The sequence below is a fragment of the Manis javanica genome, chromosome 15, assembly GCF_040802235.1.
Source record: "Manis javanica isolate MJ-LG chromosome 15, MJ_LKY, whole genome shotgun sequence".
In the NCBI taxonomy this organism is placed as follows: domain Eukaryota; kingdom Metazoa; phylum Chordata; class Mammalia; order Pholidota; family Manidae; genus Manis; species Manis javanica.
Genome location: NC_133170.1, coordinates 73426430 through 73446907, shown reverse-complemented (window position 1 = coordinate 73446907; position 20478 = coordinate 73426430). Strand labels below are relative to the sequence as shown.

Genomic DNA, 20478 nt, shown 5'->3' with positions numbered 1-20478 from the left:
GTACTTGCCTTGTAAGACAGACGTCAGAGGGCAATGAGTTAGAGCAACACCTGGCCCACACTAGCTGTCCCAGCTATATGAGGTTGGCAACCCTTAGCATGTTATTTAACGAAGTTTCCACTCTGTGAAAAGAGATATCAAGTGCACCTATTCTCCCAGGATTAAGATTAAATGACACAATGTCTCCAGTAGACTATGAACTCCACGAGTACAGGGATTTTGTCTACTTTATTTACTGATATATACCCAGTGCCTAGAACAGCGGCTGGAACATAAATGGTATTTGGCAAATATTTCTTGAGCAAATGGCATTACTTAACATACTTCCCGGCTCCTGACAATTGCTCAGCAATTTTTTGGCTTTATTTATTATTATCAGTTTGGCTGGCAGATTTCTTTGAGGCTCCCTACCTGGTCCTTTCTAGCATAGGAAAGTGAGTACTGTTTTATCTTATGGATATGTGTCTTCATGACAGAGGTGTTTGGACAGCTACTGAACACAAAATGTTTGAGCTGAGCTGGGAAAGGAATTTAAGCTCTTATTGCTGCTGTAAGAGGAATTGGTGAGAGCTAACATAGCCAGCTAGACTGTGGACCCATCCATCCATTCGTCCATCTGTCCATCCATCCATCCATCCATCCATCCATCCATCCATCCATCCATCCATCCATCCATCCACTCACTCGCCTACCTATCTATCCACATATCCACCAACCTTCCCATCCAGTCATCCATCTATGTACATATCTATTCACCCATCCATCTACCCACCCAAACATACATACATACATACAATAAGTGTTTCTGAGTACATATCAGATGCTGGTGATCCATCAACAAATAACATTCATTTCCTGCTGTCACAGAAGTTACAATAAGTAGAGAAGGCAGATAAATAAACAGGCAATTACAGTCAGGAGGCTGAGTGCTAGAATAGAGGGAGTATAGAGTGTTCTGGGAGTCCTCAGCTGGGGCACCATCCCTAGCCTGAGGGGTAGGGGAGCCTGTGACTTGCAGGAGGAACAGGAGTGAGTCACAACAACAAGAGATGGGGAAGGGTGTTTGAGACAGATGGATGAGCAGTGCAGTGGGTAGGAGAGGACACAGGGTAGCACACAGCCCACTCTGAATAACTATGGTTAGGTATTCAGTGCCTCAATTTTCTTCTCTGGGAAATGGGATAAGAGCATCTACCAATGTCAGAATGGGACTAGTTAATGTGTATAAAGAGATAAAGGAAGTAGGGTCCAGCTGAAGCAGAGAACAGAGTAAAGGGACAGGCTGCAGGGAGTGAGTTGAATGAGGAAGGTGGGACCAGGGGTGAAGGGCTGCAAAGCCTCACCTGTCGCCTCTCCAGGCAATGACCAAACAAACTGCTCCTCACTTCATCTACATACATTAAGTCCTTTTATCTTAACGGCATCTCGAACAGGGCTTTGTTAATACTCAATTTTCTATAGGAAGAAACATATTCAGAGACCTTAAGTGACTCACCCAAGGCCCCATGGCTGGGAAGGACAGGGTCAGGATTGGCCCATGAGCCCTGGCATCTGGTCCATTCAGTGCCTGGCAGGTGTTCTGAAGTGGCTGAGGCTTTGGGAGTAGGAAGATTTGGATTCTTATTCAGATTCTAGAGCTGTTATAGAGCAGCTGGGTGTTTTTTGGATAAAATATATTACCTATCTTTCAGCTTCTGTACAGTAAGTGAAAAACATCCACCCAAAGATACCCACTTTACAGAATAGGGAACAGAGGCATGGAAAGATAAGTAACCTACCTAAGGCCACACAGCTAGTTGGTGCAGAGCTGGTAGTCAGCTAAAAGACTAAACAACACTAAGAAGTACTGCAGGTCATTCACTGAGCATTTACTATGTGCCGGACATAGGGCAGAGCACTTTCTATTTCCCACCAGCAATAGTCCTTATGACACTGGGATGAGAGAATGGCATTATCATTGTCATCAGTGGAGAGGTGAGGAACTAAGACTCAGAGAGGTTTTATCAACTGCCTGAAGTCACACAGCTGTGACCTGGATGTAGATGTATCCAGACCTGAAGTCTATGCAGATAACCATTAGGTCAGGACGCTTCCAGGTGTCAAGTCCCTGGTGCCTCCCTGGTGCCAACTCTGTATGTGGCATGAGCTCAAGGGGCTGACGGTAACAGTTATTAGGAGGGGCAGGCGGGGAGGAGTCTCAGGACTTGCTTAGACCTATTAGTACTACTCCTGCCTTTCTTCTCCAGTTTTTTGTCTTTACACCATTTTAGAATTCCTTGCACTGCCTCTGGGCACCAGAGCTGTGGCTTCTTCTAAGAAAACAGCCTAGGATTTTGGTTCAACCAGATAAATTGCATGGTTAGGGAGGGGAGTGAAGGTGAGATGTGGGGGGGCAGAAAATCAGACTCGGATGCCCTGGTGGGAAGTAGTAAGAAATAAGACATTCTGGTCTCTGCCTCCCGTTCCTGGCAGGGTCTTTTGTCCTAACAGTTTAGTCTTGATCCCAGTTCCTGACACAGTGCTCCTAAGGCCTTTGTGATTTCTTGACTAATAGGAGCACCCGACACCAAACTCCTAAATCTCTCGTAATTTCCTGGAGTGTCTTTTGTTCTAATGAGTTGACTCTTGGTGGGCTCCTGGATGGGGGCTGGCCACCAGAAAGGCCAAACCATAATTAGAGGGTTGGGATTTTGAGCCCACCCCCCTTATTCTGGAGAGGGGAGTCGGGCTGAAAATGGAGTTAATATTTGATCATGCCAACATGATGAACCTTCCCTAAAATCCCCACAGTCTGGGGTTCTAAGAGCTTCTGGGTTGGTGAACACATCTACATGCTGGGAGGGTGACACACCCCAGCTCCACCAGAATAGGAGCTCCTGTACTCAGCACACAGCCAGGCCTTGCCCTAGGTAACTTTCCGACTGTATTGGTATCCTTTTTCATATCCTTTATTATATAATAAATGGGTTAACATGTTTCCCTGAGTTCTGTGAACTGTTCTAGCAAACGACTGAACCCAGGGAGGGGGTCATGGGAACCCTGATTTATATGACAACCTGGATTTGCAACTGGTGTGTGTGAAGTAGGGAGAGTAATCTTATAGGACTAAGCCCTTAACCTGTGGGAGTTGATGCTATCTCTAGGTAGGCAGCGTCAGAATGTCAGAGAATTGCTTGATGTGTGAAAAACTTACACATCTGATATCAGAAGTATTGAGTGTGTGAGTAAAGAAGAAACACAGTAGGATATTTTTCCTAGATACCTGGCCAGTGGGTTTGGTCAGTTGTTAGGATGGATGGCCAGTTCCAACCTGCTCTTCTACCAACCAATGCCTGGGACAAATTCAGAGCTTTGCAAAGTTGAAAAGTTTTATAGAAAAGAAAACAAGAGGCTTTAGTGATTCTTTAGGCCAATTCTGTCTCTGTCCAGATTCCTTGCTTTGGGTCTTCCTGCAGAGGCAATGGCAGCAATTATATCCCAAAGATGATGTCTTTTCCTGGCCGAGCTCAGTCCTCTGAGTTACAGTGGTTATCCCCCAAGACCTCTTCATCCCAACACCTGCCTGCAGGCCTTTCCCTGAGGTATACTGCAAAGCATCATCACCACCACTTCCCTTTCTGTGTCCGTGGCAGACATCACTAACTGACTGCGGAGTTCATTCATTCTGAGCCTTGGTACCCTTTACAGAACATGCTCCTGAAGTACAAAGAGTCAAAACCTGACAGCATCCATCCCTGGGAGAAGCAAGAACAGGACATGCCAACATGCTTTTTTTCTTTCTCAGATGAAATTTAGATGAAAATTGTATCAAGGGCCATTTGAACAATGAAACTTAAGAAATGCACTTAGAGAGCAGACATGTGACAGGAAGGTGGTGACAACAAAGAACCATGCTCAGACTTGGGAATTATAAGAAAGGAGTGATGGGACCTACTAGCTCAGGCCCTGCTTATTTGATACATTGACATCAGCTCTGCTCATACCCATTATTTCTCCTCCAGGAGGCATCCTGAATCCCCTGCACAGCTGGTGTGAATGGGGCTACTTGGTAGCTGCAGCCAGTGCCTACCTTGGACTTGACAGCCAGGATGATCTTCGGCAGGGCCACAATGAGGCACTTGAGAGCGATGGTGATGTACTTTAATACAAAGTCTGCGATCCCTACAATCCACAGCAGGTCAAAGAAGTCCAGTGTTTCCAGGTTGGGCTTCAGGAATATGAGGCTGGTGGGGAGGATTCAGAGAGTCAGGATGCTCATTTAGGATCACTGGCCCTTGACAGGTCTTATAAAAATTACCTGTAGAAAGAGCACTGAACTGGGAGTCAAACATCTTTGTTCTGTTTCTGAATCTGCTACTAACTTGCTGTGTGACCTCAGGTGGATAACTTCGCCTATCTGAGCTTCAGTTCTCCTGAAAGTTAAACTACAAGATGGCTTGGCACATCATTAGTTAAGGTCCTCTCCAGTTTTATGGATCCACAAGAGGCTTTATAAGAAATAGCAAAAGGCAGGCAGGCAGGAAGGTTGGCCAACATTATGAAGGTGGGAGGAGAGAAGTAGGGAAGAAGGAAACTGGTGGGCAGATGTTGTGCTAAGATCTTTATCCCTGTATCTCATTGTCCTGCCCAGTGAGCATTGCTAATCCCCATTTTTTAAGTGAGGCACTGAAGCTTATAAAGGTGAAGTTAGTAGCCCAAGGTCATGCTGTGTGGTGAGCATATGGGCATTAGCATCAGATAGTCTTGAATTTGAATCCAGGCTTCTTTATTTATTGGACCCTGGGCTAATGTTCTCTCTGTAACCCTCAGCATTCTCATTAATAAAATGGGAATCGTTCCCTCCCTCTTGCATTATTGATGGGATCAGAGAATATAACATGCATAAGGGCTGCCTGCCAGGACCCATGCTCAATTTCTGTAATTACCTCTTTGGAGTCAGACAAGCCGTTCTCAAACTGTCAAAGTTTGTGGTCTATGGCCCTTACTTTGAGTAGCACTGTTCTCCATCACCTTTAAGGATGACGATGTTGTTTGTAATAATAATAATAGTAGCTAACATATTTTGGCTCTATCAACCATGCTGGCCCTACTGTACACACTTTACGTGTCCTAATTCATTTGGTCTTCCCAAGGACACTATGAGTTAGTACTATGATAATCCCACTTTTAGCTGGGGAAGCTGGGGTGCTAATAAGTGGGGTCGCCTGCCCGTGGCATCTCAGTTAGAATGTGGAGTTAGAGTGAGAACCGGCACCCAAACCCCAAACTGCTGGTCCCCTTGCTGTCCTTCCCGCTGGATTAGAGGCTCTGAGCAAGGGGGAAACCGAGTCTTAGTGTCCCCTGCAGGGAACAGTCACATAACCCAGCATGGTGCTTTCAACATACCCTGCTGGGCTGGTGGAAAACAGTGCAAACTGAGACCCCGTTATGACAGCATCCTAGGAATTTTTTTACTTTAATTAAAAAAAAATCTTTGTTTCTAATAAAAATATTTGAAGATCTCAAGTAGGACAAAATTAATTACAATAATCTCTTCTGGCATCTATGACAAAACCTTCCACGTCCTGGTCTGTCTCTGTGGGATGCCTCGCATCCAATTTTGAGTGGCATCCATGTCATGATACGGGGAAAGGTTGGCAGCCATGAGCCCCCTTCTGTGTCTGAGCTCTTGCCCTTCCCCAGGGACAGCCCATGCTGGTGGGCTGACTTCTATGCTCTGCTTCTCTGATCACAATACCATGAAGAGCTGCCTCCCCATTTCTATTTAATCTCAGAGACCCAAGTTGGTGTTAACTGCAACCATCTGAGTTTTAGATCACTATTGTTTCCTGTTTTGGCTTTTGGGGGAGAAAAGGTATGAAAGTGTTTTTCCACAAATTGATCACAAAGTTCACTTGCTTCTACAGTACATGTGACTGTAACAGACAGATGCATTTTATTGTCAGTGTTGCTCCTCATTAGGCACCACCACCCGGAGGTATGGCAATCCATCGAAAAAGAGTATCAATTATGATAGGGTTATGGGTGTGATTATAGCTTACCCAGTACTTTTCACATATAACAACATTTGGCCTTCTTAATAATTAGCCTATTCCAGTGGGTAAGGCAAGAACTAACTTGGTCCCAGTTTCACAGATGAGGAAGTTAGGGGAGGCTCCCAGAGGTCCTGTTATTTGCTGAAGGGCACAAAGTGGGTTAAGTAGCAGGACTGAGGCTCCCTGGTGTTGGTCATCAGACTTCAAATCCTGGGCAGATTCAAGCTAACTTATTAAGGGCTGCCTGCCAGGACTAATTCATTAGGGAGGGCTTCCTTTAGCCTCAGTTTCCTCACCTGTGAAATGGGGACAGTGATACCCTGCTGGGTCACCAGGAGGGTAAATAAGGTAATGGCTGTGGGCATCACTTACAAACACACCCTAGACCACTGATATTGATACGGTGGAGGGCTCAGCCCTGTTACTCTTCTTTTAAGCCACTTTCTTTCTCTTTCTATGCTGCCAGTTTGACTCCAGCCTGGTTTGATGGGGGCATGGAGGTCAGAGCCTATGAATGCAATCATGCACAGAGAATGGCACGAGCTGGAAATCCAGCCAAGGTTCTGGGAAACTCCATCTCCTATCCCCTCTGGCAGGACCTTGGTGTTCTGGGCCAGACAACTAATGCAGTGTGTGAGATGCATGTTGATGGCTTGGAACTAACTCCCCAAACTGCTTTTACAGGGTTGCCCCAGGAAGTGATGAAATCGCTCAGTCCTCCAAGCCCCTTTTCAAAACAGATGTACACGCTCTGCAAGCTCGAGTGTCAACCCCATCCTAGAGGCCCTCAGTGGCTAGTCCTCCCCCACCAGCCACTATGTGGCTACTGGAGACTGTACAGTATCATATGTGGCTGGCATCATATTTCTACTAGAGAGCTCTGCTCTCAGCATAAAAAGAGGGTAAAATTTTAAAGTTCCAATGTGACACAGAGCTGGTACACTGTTCTCAGGCAAAGGGGTTGTGCATCCCAAGTCCAACAAAGCCTCCCTCCCACTTTCCCATTGGAGGGGGTCAGTCTCTCCTGCTCACCTGTTGTACAACTGTTGGGAACTGAATGTATACAGCACATATAAGGTGTTTCCCACCAGAAAGGCCAAGATCCACAAGATGACCAGCACCGACCTCTTCTCCTGAAGACAAAGCAAGAGATCTGTGGGGATGCTGCAATGTCAAAGGTGCACACAGCAGAACATTCCAGAATGTTCCCTGACAAGTAGCAACTTTTCTCTTTCTCGAAGGTTTGGAGGAAGCATGATTAAAGATGAAAGGAAGGGTACTGGCATCTTTTCTATCTCCCTGGAACCCAAGGGCTGATCACAGAGAAGGTGAGAGAGATGTGGAAACCTGCCACCTGGAAAGGCAGGAGAGCACTGGTTCTGGAGCTGAATGGCCTGGGTTCGAATCCTTGGTCTATCACCTGGGGGCTGTCCAAGTTACTTAAACTCCTTGCATTTCCCTTTCCTTATATGTAAAATGGGTATATAGTATATGTATCTCACAGAGTTGTGAGAATTAATGTACATAAAATGCTGGGAACAGTGCCCAGCATGTAGTAAAATATTAGTTCACATTTACCATCAGGAACTGAGTATTGAGAAGTTAGGTAACTCTTGCTCAAGGGCACATGTTTTAAGCCTCAATGCCTTCATTTGAAAATGGGGGTTTTGTTAAAGATTAAGTAAAACTTATAAATGTAAACATTCAGCCTGGCATTGGCTCTTACTGAGGCTGACTAAGTGGTAGGACCTATTATTCAGACTTTACAGCCCAACAGTAGATCCAGACCTATAGGCTGGAAATTTCTGCTCTCACTTTTTCTAGCCTGGACCTCCAGGGCCTACTGCCCTGGACTGACCATTCAACAAGGGACCACATTTATAGGATTAAATTCAAACTTATACACATGGATGGCAAAACCCTTCATAATCTGGCTCCATTTCTTTCTTCAGCCTTGCTTCTCATCTTCCCCAAGAAGACAAGCTGGAAAACCTTCTCAGCCTACTATTTCCCAGCAGCTTCTCAGCTGGAGAGAGCTCCTAGGACACTTCTGGAGAAGGTGTGGAGCAGGGCACATTCCTGTCTGGGTGTCCTGGGAGACAACACACATCCCTGTGCAGCTGATTCTCCAAAGCTCATCTTTTTCCTGGACCAGGGCTGCTGCATTGCTGGAATAAGATGAGGTCATAACTTTCTTGGTGTAACCTTCCCTGCACTTTCGGTAAATGCTCTACTGTCTCCAGACACTGCTAAGCGCCCCAAGCACTGTTAGGATACACATTTCCATGGAGCAGACAAAATAAATGCATCTCCATCCACCCATTGTTCTCAGAGTGGTCAAGGTTAATGACCCTGGAAACCACCTCCAAACAATCAACTGCTCTCATCAATGTAAATAATCCACTCCACAACCCTCTTCCCCCAATGAACAATGGATTCCAGTTTAATGCCTTATATATATGAATCAGAAGTGGAATAGAAATAGGGAATGAGCAATGCTCCAAGAAGTCAGACTCTGAAGGACAAAGGGGAGAGTTCTCTAGTAGTAAATGCACAGACAGGCAAAAATATCACCTGTGTCTTCACAGGGTTTAAGGGTCCCTAGAAGCCTGTCCATGGATACATACAGGCACATTCTCTTGCCCCCTAAAATTCAAGTCAAGGCACCATTTCGATGTTATTCCATGTGAGAGAGAGAGCCAGCCCCTCCAAAGCTTCCCACTATGGTGTTGATCAACCTGCTGTTCTAATAGCAGCAGAAAAGTGTTGGCATGCAGATGAGACTAAGGGTCAAGAAGAATCTCTGGCTCAGTGCCCAACTCTGGACCTCTATGTGCTCATGGGCCAAATGGAGACAGAGTTGCCTTCTGTGGCTCATGGAGACCTAGGTACTTAGGTGCTTTTGAGAAGGCAAATGACCCCAAAGAAGGGTCAGAGAGGATGGCAGGTGTTAGGAGAGCATATGTGCAGTAGGAAGCATAGGCTTGTGAAAAATAGCTTGATTAAATGTTTCCTATATGCCAGGCACTGTCCAACTCCTTCTGGGCACTATCTCATTTAATCCTCAGAACAGGTGCATGAAGTTGGTAGGAAGAATTCCTTTTCCAGTGTGGTGCCTGAGGCTGATCACCAAGGTAACCTATCCGAGGGCTTGCAGATGGGTGGAGGAGCTGGGATTTGAACCTGGGGAGAGTGCAGCCTATGGCTCAATGCTTGGGTTCATATCCCAATACCACCACTCGCACTGTCTGTCTGACCTCAGGCACAAGGAACTTAGCATCTCTGAGCTGCTGTTTCCTCATTGGGAAAATGAGATCAGAATGATTTTGCCTTTCTCCCATGTTGCTGGGGATGAATTTGCAAGATGAGCTGTGCAACAGGCTCAGCTCTGTGCTGGGCATGATTAGTGCTCAGTGGGCATCAGAGGGCATTCAGGATGGTGGTGGGATGCCCTATGGCCACCCAGCAGCATCAGCGGGGTAGCCTTCACAGTGAGGGTGCTGGAAATGAGTTAGTGGGTTGAATGTCAGGCAGATAAGGGGACTGGGCCAGCAGCATGGAGATGCTTCTGTTGGAAGGACCTGGGAGAAGGGTGGTACATCCTAGGATCTTCCCAGGGGTGGCAGGCAGAAGAATGGTCCCCCAAAGATGCCCTTGTCCTAATCCCTATATCTCTGGATATGCTAGATTATGTGGCAAAGGGAAATTAAGGTTGCAGGCAGAATTAAATTGCTAATCAGCTAACCGTGAGATGGGAAGAGATGCCTCGATTACCCAGGAGGGTCCAATACAACCACAAGGATCCTTAAAAGTAGAAGAGGGAGGCAGAAGAGGAGAGCCCAAGGAAGGATGTCCACAGAGATGCAATGTTATTGGCTTCAGGAAGGTGGAAGGGGCCATGAGCCAAAGAACGTGGATGACCTCTAGAACCTGGAAAAGGCAAGGAAAGAGACCTCTAAACCCTCCAGATCCTTCCTGTTGAGCTGCACTTTTGCTTACACCTTGACCTCAGCCTACAGAGACTCACTTTAGAATTCTGATCTACAGAAATGTGAGATAGTAAGTTTGTGTTGTTGTAGAACATTGTATTTGCGGTCCTCGTTACGGCAGTCACAGAGACTGATTCGCTGGGTGACTCACCTTCAGCGAGACCTGTTCTCGGAGCACAGAGTTGGCATAGGCGAAGGTGCTGGCCATCCCAATGCACACGGCAATGCCTGCAGACAGACGGAGCCCCATACCATCCACTTAGACTCGTCTGGCCTGGCCCTGGGCTGACCAGCGACTGTGAGCCACGAAAAGGTCACAGCGTTGGTCCCCTCAGCATTTACAGGCTAATCACAGAAGAGAGAGAAAATCCCAATTCCAGGGGATTTGGGCTGTCATGTAAACCAGTGGGAACCCAGAGCCACTCTGAGCACAGGCCTCTGACTTACGGACAGGACCGAGACCACTGCAGGGGTACTGTACAGAACTGCATTACAAGCATGCGCTGTGCAGTCTGGTAGGACTGGGGTTCAAATCCTTACTCGGCTACCTCCTTTCTGTGTGAGCTTGGGCTGGTCACTGTACCTCTCTGAGCCTGTTTCCTTGTCTGGAAAATGGACAGAATAACAACCGTACTTACTTCATGGAGGGGTAATGCTTATGAGCATAATCTCAAGAGTTAATAAATACTACCTATTATTATTTCTACTCTCAAAAAGTAGAAATGAGGGTGAACAGGCGGGGTGAACTGAGTCAGTTGGAACTCACCAGAAAGGGCCCCAGTAAGACATAAAGGATGGCCTAATCTCCTCTAGATGTTTACTTATAGGATGCAGGAGGCCACAAGATAATTCCTAGCACAACTCCTAAGCAGTAAACTACACTAAAACAGTTGTCTAAAACTCTCCAGGGCACAGCCACTTCACGACCTAACAACAATACATAACAACAATAATAAAATAACAGTGGACAGAGACCATTTACTGAATGTTATGTGTGTGGCAGACATGAGGATAAGCGATTTTATGAGTCATTCTCTTACTTCCTAATAATAGTAACAATAGGATGCTACTTCTTGAGCACTTGCTTTGCACCAGGTTCTAATTTAAGTATTTTGCATGTATTAATGACATATATAACAAAAATAATAACCTACTTGCATAGCATGTACTCTCTGCCAGGCACTGTCCTAAGGGCTTTACACATTTTAACTCGTTTAGCCTCACTGCAATCTCCTGAAGGAACTGCTGCTATAACCTTCATTTTATGGACGATGGGAACAAGGCACAGAGAGGTTAATAAGGCATCCAGCACCACACAGCTAGGAAGGGGCAAAGCTGGGGTTCAGACCCAAGCAATCTGAACTTAGTTGCCACACTCTACTCGTTCACACCAACCAACAAGCACAGGAAGTTACTATCACAGCCCCCAGTGCAGATGAGGAAACTGAGGCTCAGAGGAGGACAGTGACTTGACCAAGATCATATAGCTAATGGATCAGATCTGAACCCAGGTCTGCCTCCATATCCCTTACCTCTAAGCACTCTTCACCTTGATAGCCTCTATGGCCCTCCCCTGGCATTAGGGATAAAGAGCCCCCTCACCCCACTCCACACCACCTGGGAGACCTGGGCTGCACCCCCAGCCCCGCCCCCTGGCCCCCTGGGCTCACCAAGCTTATGCTGGAAGCACACTTTGGCCAAGAGGATCAGGATGAAGGGCAAGCCTTTCTGCAGCCAGCAGACCACGGCCTTCAGCTCGGACAGGGCGGGGGCGGGCGTCCCCGGCTGCTCGTCGCTGCCCTCGTCGCTGTGTGCACGGTGGTCGCCACCCACGTGCTGCAGCAGCGAGCCCCCTACGCGGTGGCCATGGTGGAAGTGGTGGTGCGGCGGGCGGTGGTGGAAGGTGCCCCCCTCGCCGCGGCCGCCGCTCTCCTCCCGGGACGCAGGCATCTGGATGAACACGTCCCCGCCGCCGGCCGCGGCCCCCAGCACCAGGCTGGACGGGAACGGGGTGGCAGGCAGGCCACCGGAAGGGAGGCCAGACAGGCTGGAGAAGAGCGCTGGCGGGGAGGCCACTTCTGCCTTGAGACTCTCGAAGACGCCGCCTTCATCCACACTCGATTCGGTGCTGAGCACCTGGCTGCGGTTTCTGGGTGGGGAGAGAAGAGAAAGTCCTAAATCAGGCAGTTGGGGGGGGCGGCAGATAAGAGCATCAGTCATGTTAAGGGCTGAATTGTGTTCTCTCTCAAATTCATATGGTGAGGCCCTGACCTCCAGGACTCAATAACATAACTATGTGGAGACAGGGTCTTTGCAGCAACGACTAAGTTAAAACGTGGTCGTTAGACTGGTTCCTAATACAGTAGGACTGGCGTCCTTATAAGAGGAGATCTGGATGGACACACACACACTCACACACACACACACACAGGGATGGGGATCTGGATGGACACACACACACACACAGGGATGGGGATCTGGATGGACACACACACACACACACACAGGGATGGAGAGATGTGGATGGACACACACACACACACATGGATGGACCACACGAGGACCCAGGAAGAAGATGGCCAGCTATCTGCAAGCCAAGCAGAGGCTTTGGAAGAAACCAGCCCTGCCAGCCTCCAGAACTGCTAGACAGTACACTTCTGTTTGAGCAGCCCAGTCTGTGGTATGTTGTCCCCGCAGCAAACTAGCACACATAATAAGAGCGACAGGATCAAAATCTATACTGAGAATTTACCATGTGCTAGACACTTTTCGAAGTGTTTTCCGTTGAGTAACTCACCAAACCCTCTCATCAACCCTGTGAATTAGGTACTAATAATGGTACCCCCATCTTATAGATCAAGAAAGTGAGGCACAGAGATAGTAACTTGTCCAGAGTTGCATGCACAGTTGCTAAGGGAAGGAGGCAGGAGAAATTCAAACCCAGGCAGACTGACTCTGGAGTCTGCTGTTTAGCCACTGTACTTTACTGAAAAGGAACACAGTTCCATGATTCCAGAATAACCTCAGGAACCCAGGCAGCCCTGACTCTGTAATCTTCAAGTTTAATGACTCCCAGTTCTCAAAAGAGAGGGTCCAGCCTTGATCAGGGCTGGTATGGAGAGGACAGCAGACAATTAATGGGAAGAGGTTGTGAAAGGAGAAGCACACTTTCAAACCCCAGTTCCACCCTTCCTAGGGGCCTTGATACCCTGTTTTCTCACCTGAAAAGTGGGTATAAACACCATTCATGCATAGAATTTCTATGGGATCAAATTTAGAATACCCTTGTTGTTGTACCCTGCACACAGGAGGTGCTCAGTGAATGGGAACTAGTATCTCTAATCCCTATGGGAAGACCTCAAGGGCCAATTGCCTTATCCAAGTTCCAAGCATGGGCCTCTTGTGTTGGAATCAGGTAAAGGAGCCTGTGGCTCTTGCAGAGCTGTTGCTAGCAGAGTAGAGAGTCCAGAGTGACCTCTCCGAGAACGGAGAGCCCCCACCTGGGTGCATTTTTCCACCAACACCATGCCCCATATGCTGGATGTCAGCTCTCTTCTGGGCTTCTCCTCCTTTCATGAAAACATGATGTAGAAACAAGGTCTACCTGATACAAGTGGAGCTGGTTTGCTCTATTTGCATGTGTCAGGGGAGGGGCAAAGAGCCTCCCTCCCCTCTCTCGTCCTACAGTAGGGTCCCCAAAGCACCTCCCCAGACCCCTGATACTCCAGACACATTATGCGCTTACTGAAAACCAGGGCTGAGTCCTTTCCATCCTCTGGACCCCATGACACAGGGCATACAGTAGGTGCTTAATAAACATATGCTAGCTATCATCCAGGCACAAAATGGCAGCAGGAGGGAGGCTACAGGGGAGGTTTTGCATTGCTTTCACCCATGACCCTGTATAATCTATTCTTTATTTGGAGACTAGGGTGCATTTTAACAAACATAGTTGGTTATGTCATTACCCTACAAAAAGGCTTTCCATTCTAAACTCCTTCCTGCAGTCTCAGACAAACCCCATAGATCAGGGCTAATACCATTCCCGCTTTACAGATGAAGAAACTGAGGCTGAGAGAGCCAAATGTGCCAGATGCCCTGGATTATCTGGCCCCAAACTCCAATCCCCTTATGCACCCCTTTCTCTCCACCCAGACAGGGCCTCTGCAGCAGCTGTCACCTTCACAGGGATGTCTTCCCAAACCCCAGGTACTAGGTAACCCCATCCCACCTAGATAATCTACGCTCATCCATCAGTTTCAGCTAAAATCTCTTACTTGGCGGAGCCCTACCTCCTCCCAGACAATGATGGTCTCCTTGCTTCTTGTTCTCACTGTACCCTAAGCCCCCTGCATGGGATTATCCCAGCTGTCATGTCACTGCTTCGCGGAGGCTCTCAACCCTGGCTGCACATTATAATCCTCAGGGGAGCCTTTGAAAAAAACTACAGGTGCCCTAGACCCACTGGCTGACCAGCTGAATCCAAATCTTTGGGGGTGGGCCACAGCATTTCTATTTCATCGGAGCCCTTCAGGTGATTCCCCCCAGCATTTCAGAGTAGGCCCCGCTCCAAAAGGTCAAAGACCAGGGCTGTCAGCTCCCTTTGTATCTCTCCTACCCAGCACGATGCCCCTGGCACAGAGAACATGCGGAATAAATACTGAAAAAAAATGAATGAATGAGCATACTAAAGGCTCTGGGAAGGTCTACAACTGAAAAGATTAATCTTGTTTAAATCTAGTGTTTCCCAAACTTATTTGACAGAATTGGTTTTTACTTTCTTTTTTGAGGAAAACCTATTAACATTTTCTAGAACATCAGTGAAACCCAGTAGGGGAAATGCTGGTTTGGAGACATCTGAGGGTTAGCTTCTCTGGCTTCACAAACTTGCCCTGGGGGTAAGTTATCATAGGCCTACAAGGGAGGGAACTTAAAGATGGCTACCTGCTCTCCCACCGGTGGCCCATCCCTGCTGGCTCCAAAAGCCCAGGATACATGTGGTCTTGCTCCCTTGGGTTTGGGATAATAATAAAGATAATACTAATAATGACAATAACAACCGACACCATGGCTATGATCCTCCAGGGGCCTTGAGCTTTTTCTGCACTTCAAGAAGCTGAGCTAGAAAGCAGGAGTCCTGGCAGGTGCCCACACTGGCCCACATGGGGGCCACCCTCTCTCCCCCGCCACCCCATGGGGCCATGGAAAGCTTTTCTAGCCCCCTTGAGCTCACCAGTACTCTGAGTTCACTAGGCTCAGGGGGCCTCCAGTACAACCAGGCAACACTCAACCCACCAAGGGGCTTTTTATAGCTGTCCTCCCTTCCCTGGGCCTCTCCCCCCGCATCTAGCCAAGATTTCAGCCTAAATGGGAAAGAATATTCCTTGGGGGGACAAGGCTGTGCTTCTAACTTAACCACTTAAGGGCTAGAATGTGAGGCAGCCCAGGAGAAGAAATGGATCTGCTCAGATAGGACACAGTTAAAATGTGGTGACTCAAAGCACAGATTTGTAGGGGGGCAAATATCAGGGGTTCAATTCCTGGCTGTGTGACTTTAGGTAATGTACTTCCATCTCTGAGCCTCTGTCTCCTCTGCAAAAAATAGTGATAAAAATCATCCTGACCTCATCAGGCTAATGTGAGAGTGACAGTTAGCACATAATACATGGTGGCCATTATGTTTCTGCTGTGGTCTCTGCTCCCAAAGACCTGATGATTCACTTGAGAGCATATAGCAAGTCTGTACTTGGTGGCTGAAAAAGCTACAATAGGCACGCTTGTTACACAACAGATACTGGGTTTCTGCATCTTCACACTCATTCACTCATTCATAAACAACCTTCAGTTTTATTATCTGCCATTCCTGGGGAAACTGAGGTCTGGGGTGAAGTTGCTTGCCAAAGGCACCATTAGTGGAAAGTGACTGAGCTGGGATTTTGGCCAAGGGGATCTGACTTAAGCCCAGTGCAACTGGCAGGCTAGATGCAAGACTCAGGTCTCAGTGCTGGGACTGGTAGATACTTGGTGATTTTTACAGTCAGCCTTAGAGTTGCAGGGGACCAGGAATGGGATGTGAGGGAATAAGGACTTGGTTACCTTCTCCTTTGATGTCTGGGGCTGGAAGCCTGTCACAACCTGAGAATAGGTCCCCATGGTGTGTATTCTCTTAGGCTGAACCTGATATGAACTCTAGCAAATAAGTGTTTTAACTGTGTTTTCTCAGATTCTGTATTTGTCTTTTGGGCATCCACCAATTACAGGGTCAAACTAACAGCCAAAGTTGTTTAACTCTGCCCTGCAACCCAGAGCCCATATATTACACACATCCTGGGACTCATACACCCTGCCAGGATTTCCCCTGCCCCAAATCACCAAAGACCAGATACCAGGCAACTAGAGACCACCTCTACAGCCCGGAGCCCACCGACATTATTCAAACTAGCTAATCTTAAGCTGTTTCCCCAGCCCTGCCTTGCTTTGTGTAGAAAACACAGTAAAAGTTGTGGCCTATGCTTTCCCTTGCTCCTTCAGCCTCCTGACTGACCCTGGTACTTCCCCATGAGGCCCTCCATGGCGTGGTGTGCCCCCTTCTCTTGGGAAATATAAGTAATAAAACTCTTCTCTCTGTGGTATTAGCCTCTCCTTGTTATCACATAGTCACTTCTATAAATTAAAACCATGTGGGTACAGTCACTGATACAATGGGTCAAGTGACACACTGATACACAGTCTTTGAGAATTGCCATGAGAGCAACAGCAAACTGTTATGCCTTAAGTAGTATATGCTATCATTGTGCAAAGCAGTTTCTGTTGGGATCCCCCCTGCTCACCTGATAAGTAACCCTGAAAGGCAGGTGTTTTCAATCCAGTTTTGGGTTGACCCTGACCACCTGAAGCCCAGAGTCCCCAGATGGAATGAAACCAGGAGATGCTTACCTTTCAGGTGGAATGTTATCCGTGTTGCTGCTGTGACGTCTCTGCATTTTCCTTAGGACCTGAAAACCAAACATTCCCACTGATGGTCAGATTGCCATGGAAACCATAAACAAGTATTACTCCTATCTCATGTCCCTAGAGCTCTCTGACATTTTGCAAACCCTATTTCCATCTGTTATGCATTTCAACCCTCAATCTCATTGAGGAAAATGTTATTACCCCACTTCACAGATGAGTGTTTGAGATCCAGAGGTTGAGGAAATCCTCACATGAGAGGAGAAAGCAGTGAACTGTGCAGCAAAGAGGTGCTGGCTGGGGTAAGATAAGCAGCAGACTGGCATAAGGGGACATGGATTCTGGACTGAAGCCATCCTTAACTTGCTGTGTGACCTGGCACAAATCAGTAACCTCTCTGTGGCCTGAGATACCCCATCTGTTAAATGGGAGAGAATGGAGTAGCTGAAACCCAAAGCTTCCTTCCAGCCCTCCCTTTCAATCAGGTGGTAATAAGGCTGTGAATTCTCATGGAGACATTCACCTGGTTCACTGTGAGGAGCCACATGGACTTCAGAACTCCATGCTGACGACACCTGAGGTGGACATTCAGGGCTCCTGACAGATGGGACCATTGGATTGCAGAGAAAGTAGGCTTCTCCTTCCTTTTCCTCTCCAGAGGAATGTATGGGTCATAGGAGCTTACCAGAGACCCCAAACCCTGGATGAAAAAAAAAAACTTAAGTGAATAGTCCATGGAATGCCTTGAACTTGAGAATAAACTTTAGGGTATCGTGAGTAGCTATAAGCATATGTTTCGTTCTGTCTCATACCTCTGGTTAGCCCCTCATTGATCTCCCTTTAGGACTCCTGAGGACAGTTATGATCTTAATGTATTTTCTCTTGTAAGTCCTGATTAGGGAATACAGAAAATCTGTTTTAGGCCCTCCAGTGGCTTCCCACTGCAATTAGAATAAAACCCAAGCTCTCGCCACAGCCTATAGGTTCGGCCTGATGTGGTCTCACCTATTTCCAACCTCCTTCCCTCTGCCCACCCTCTGACCACACTGGCCTTTTATTTTCTCAAACATGCCAGCTTGTCCCTGCCTCAGGGCCTTTGTTCTTGCTGTTCCTTCTCCCTAGAATACTCTTCCTTCTGGCTAGCTCCCTCAGGTCAAATGTCACTTCCTCCTAGAGGATTCTCCTCTCACCCTTCTGAACCAGCATACATCGTCCTGTTTTATCTTCTTCATAGCACTTACCATTTACTTATGTGCTTACTTATTTATGGTCTGTCTCCCATTAGAATGAAAATGCCAAAAAATCAGGGATCCTACCTTCCTAGTTTGCCCCTTTACCTCAGCATCTAGAACACTGCCTGGCACAGAGTAGCACTCAACAAGTATTTGTTGACTAATAAAACATCTATGGGGTCTGTCAGTTACCTTTTTCTATATCCCTGCTCCCTGGCCTTTTGCCCTAGAGAAAAAATAAAGACCATAGACTTTCCACGAATAGGCTTAGTCTCCGTGAATATTTTCTGTACCAGGACCAAAGGTAGTATCTGACACTTAGTTCAGGACACCATAATGGGCTGTTACTGAATGACTTCCAAATCCTGACCAGCCTTCTTCAGGGGACAGCAGGGGTGTTAGTAGGGCCGCTGATTAGACAACCCATTGGCTAAGCCTCTTTTCTCTTTTGGAAAATCAACTGAGAAATGGATCATAGCACCATCTTAATACATGAACGAAAGCTTACTATGTAAATATTTTTCAGGAACATACAATCTTTGCTTAATGCCCCTTCTGGCGATTCCCCCATCACTTGCACATCCTTGGGGAAAATAAAATCAGTATCCCAAAGTTCTCATCCACGTTATTTGACACAGCCTCCTAAATCACATGCCTAAGATTCTACTTTCAAACGCTTGCGTTTGAAGGGCTTCATAAACCCTGTCGGAAGCAGGCCATACAGAATTATCGAATTCTGGAATACATTTTGCACGTGGAATGCATCTGCATGAAACGTCTTTTAACTTCTGCTCCATTCAACGTACTCCATCCCTATGAAGAATTACACCCCGATGTTGCTTCGCCGGGCCGCTACGCGACTGCACGAAAATGCAAGCAAGAGCGTCTCCTGCATGACTCGAACTGGAAGCAGACAGGTGCACTTCGGGAACAATGCCGCCAGCGTTTTTCGTTCTTGCAACCAACGTTCTGCGCAAAATGCTCTAGGACTAGGACTGCAAGGGCCGGGGACTACACGGACCAGCCTGAGGGAATAAAACAACCGCGTTGTCTCTTTTACCTGCCCAGACAATTCAGCAATCACAGCGGCATCATTCACGTCCTTCCAAGCCAATCACTCGAGCCGCTCGGGGAGCACGTGACTTCCGAGTGCTTCCGGCCTCTTGGTTCTTTCTCAGGTGGCCTTAGCTTCGCGCTAAGACCGGAGCTCTGCTACACACGCACACGACTGCCCGCCTCCTTCCCGGGCCTCAGCCAATAGAAAGTGGCTACTCCGCAGGGACCAATGGGGAGGAGGCCGAGCGAGGCCGACTTTGGACGCGAGCGGTGTGGAGGCGGGGCGTGGAGTGGGGTCACGTGGGGGCGGCGCGGGGTGGCTGCCGGGAGCTGGCTGCCCTGGCTGCCGCGGTGCTGGTGCCTGCTGTGCGGAATGGGGCCGCCGGCCGCGTAGGGGCCATGCCGTCCGGGCCCCGGGTCTGCCCCGCTCCGCGCCGGGATGGTGAACCTGGCGGCCATGGTGTGGCGCCGGCTCCTGCGGAAGAGGTGGGTGCTCGCCCTGGTCTTCGGGCTCTCGCTCGTCTACTTCCTCACCAGCACCTTCAAGCAGGTCAGTGGCCGCCCGCCCGCCTTCCCTCCAGCGTTTGCTCGGGGCGCCGCGGGCAGTTCTCCCGGCCGTCCGGCCCCCCTCGGCCTCGGGGTAACTGCCTCCGCAGCCGGGCCGCCGGTCTGTCGGAGCGCCCGGGAGGCGGGAACCACGGCTCGGGACTGAGGGCGGGCGGAGGGACCTGCCCCTGCGTTGGCGCCTGCGTGAGCCAGGGGCAGAGTTGGGACTCAAACCCAGGGCTGTGGGCCCTTCCGCCGCGGTTATTACCCTTACTGCTGCCACCTGCGTGCTTCTGCCCGCCAGGTGCAGCGCTTAACGGGGGCGTGCGTTTCTCGCTTCATCCTCGCGGCAGCCCTCGGGGGTGTGGGTCTCCGGGTTGCTGGGGGAAAACCGAGACTTCGAGAGGCGAGAGGACGCTTCGAGGCCCCCGCTGGCGTGCCTGGCGTTTGTGCGTTTACGGGCTCAGTGCTCTATGGAGGAGACTCGAGCAAGACCCACGAGGTACTTTTCTGTGAATAACTTGGTTGGGTGGATTGTTCTCTCTCTCTCTCCGCCCCCTTAGTGTTTCTTCCATGTGAGAATTTCTGGAAGAAAAGGCAGGTGCTGTGGTTGGAAGTGTTACCCAAAGCGTAAGTTTGTTTAGAAGTCCAGTTTGGGCGTTTGGTTTT

The 20478-nt window shown here is 48.3% G+C and overlaps 2 protein-coding genes and 1 long non-coding RNA gene across 9 annotated transcripts in view; 2 read left to right on the top strand and 1 right to left on the bottom strand.

Moving 5' to 3' along the window:
- The window catches only part of LOC140846568 (uncharacterized), a 34468-nt gene extending 26178 nt beyond the window's left edge, over positions 1–8290 (top strand). The window contains exons 3-5 of the long non-coding RNA XR_012125789.1: positions 4002–4201; positions 7277–7363; positions 7988–8290. This is a non-coding gene — a long non-coding RNA (uncharacterized lncRNA). The remainder of the gene's footprint in view (positions 1–4001; positions 4202–7276; positions 7364–7987) is intronic.
- Positions 1–19455, bottom strand: part of RNFT2 (ring finger protein, transmembrane 2) — a 57002-nt gene extending 37547 nt beyond the window's left edge. Inside the window, exons 1-8 of one of the 2 annotated variants that reach the window (XM_073223437.1) lie at positions 19268–19455; positions 17788–17866; positions 17499–17675; positions 16961–17019; positions 11695–12173; positions 10176–10252; positions 7068–7168; positions 4070–4223 (exon numbers count right to left, since the gene is read on the bottom strand). In XM_073223437.1, coding sequence (XP_073079538.1) covers positions 4070–4223; positions 7068–7168; positions 10176–10252; positions 11695–12173; positions 16961–17019; positions 17499–17522 — 894 coding nt within the window. In that variant the 5' untranslated portion in view covers positions 17523–17675; positions 17788–17866; positions 19268–19455. The remainder of the gene's footprint in view (positions 1–4069; positions 4224–7067; positions 7169–10175; positions 10253–11694; positions 12174–16960; positions 17020–17498; positions 17676–17787; positions 17867–19267) is intronic. The other variant, XM_017660891.3, reaches the window with a different exon arrangement.
- A 107-nt stretch (positions 19456–19562) lies between these two features.
- SPRING1 (SREBF pathway regulator in golgi 1) overlaps positions 19563–20478 on the top strand; it is an 80145-nt gene continuing 79229 nt past the window's right edge. For 4 of the 6 annotated variants that reach the window (XR_012125788.1, XM_073223438.1, XM_017660892.3 and 1 more), the window contains exons 1-2: positions 19563–19813; positions 20114–20311. Coding sequence is in view for 5 of the 6 variants with exons in the window: in XM_073223438.1 (XP_073079539.1) it covers positions 19703–19813; positions 20114–20311 (309 nt within the window). In the remaining variant the exon portion in view is untranslated. The remainder of the gene's footprint in view (positions 19814–20113; positions 20312–20478) is intronic. The other 2 variants (XM_073223439.1, XM_017660893.3) reach the window with 1 other exon arrangement.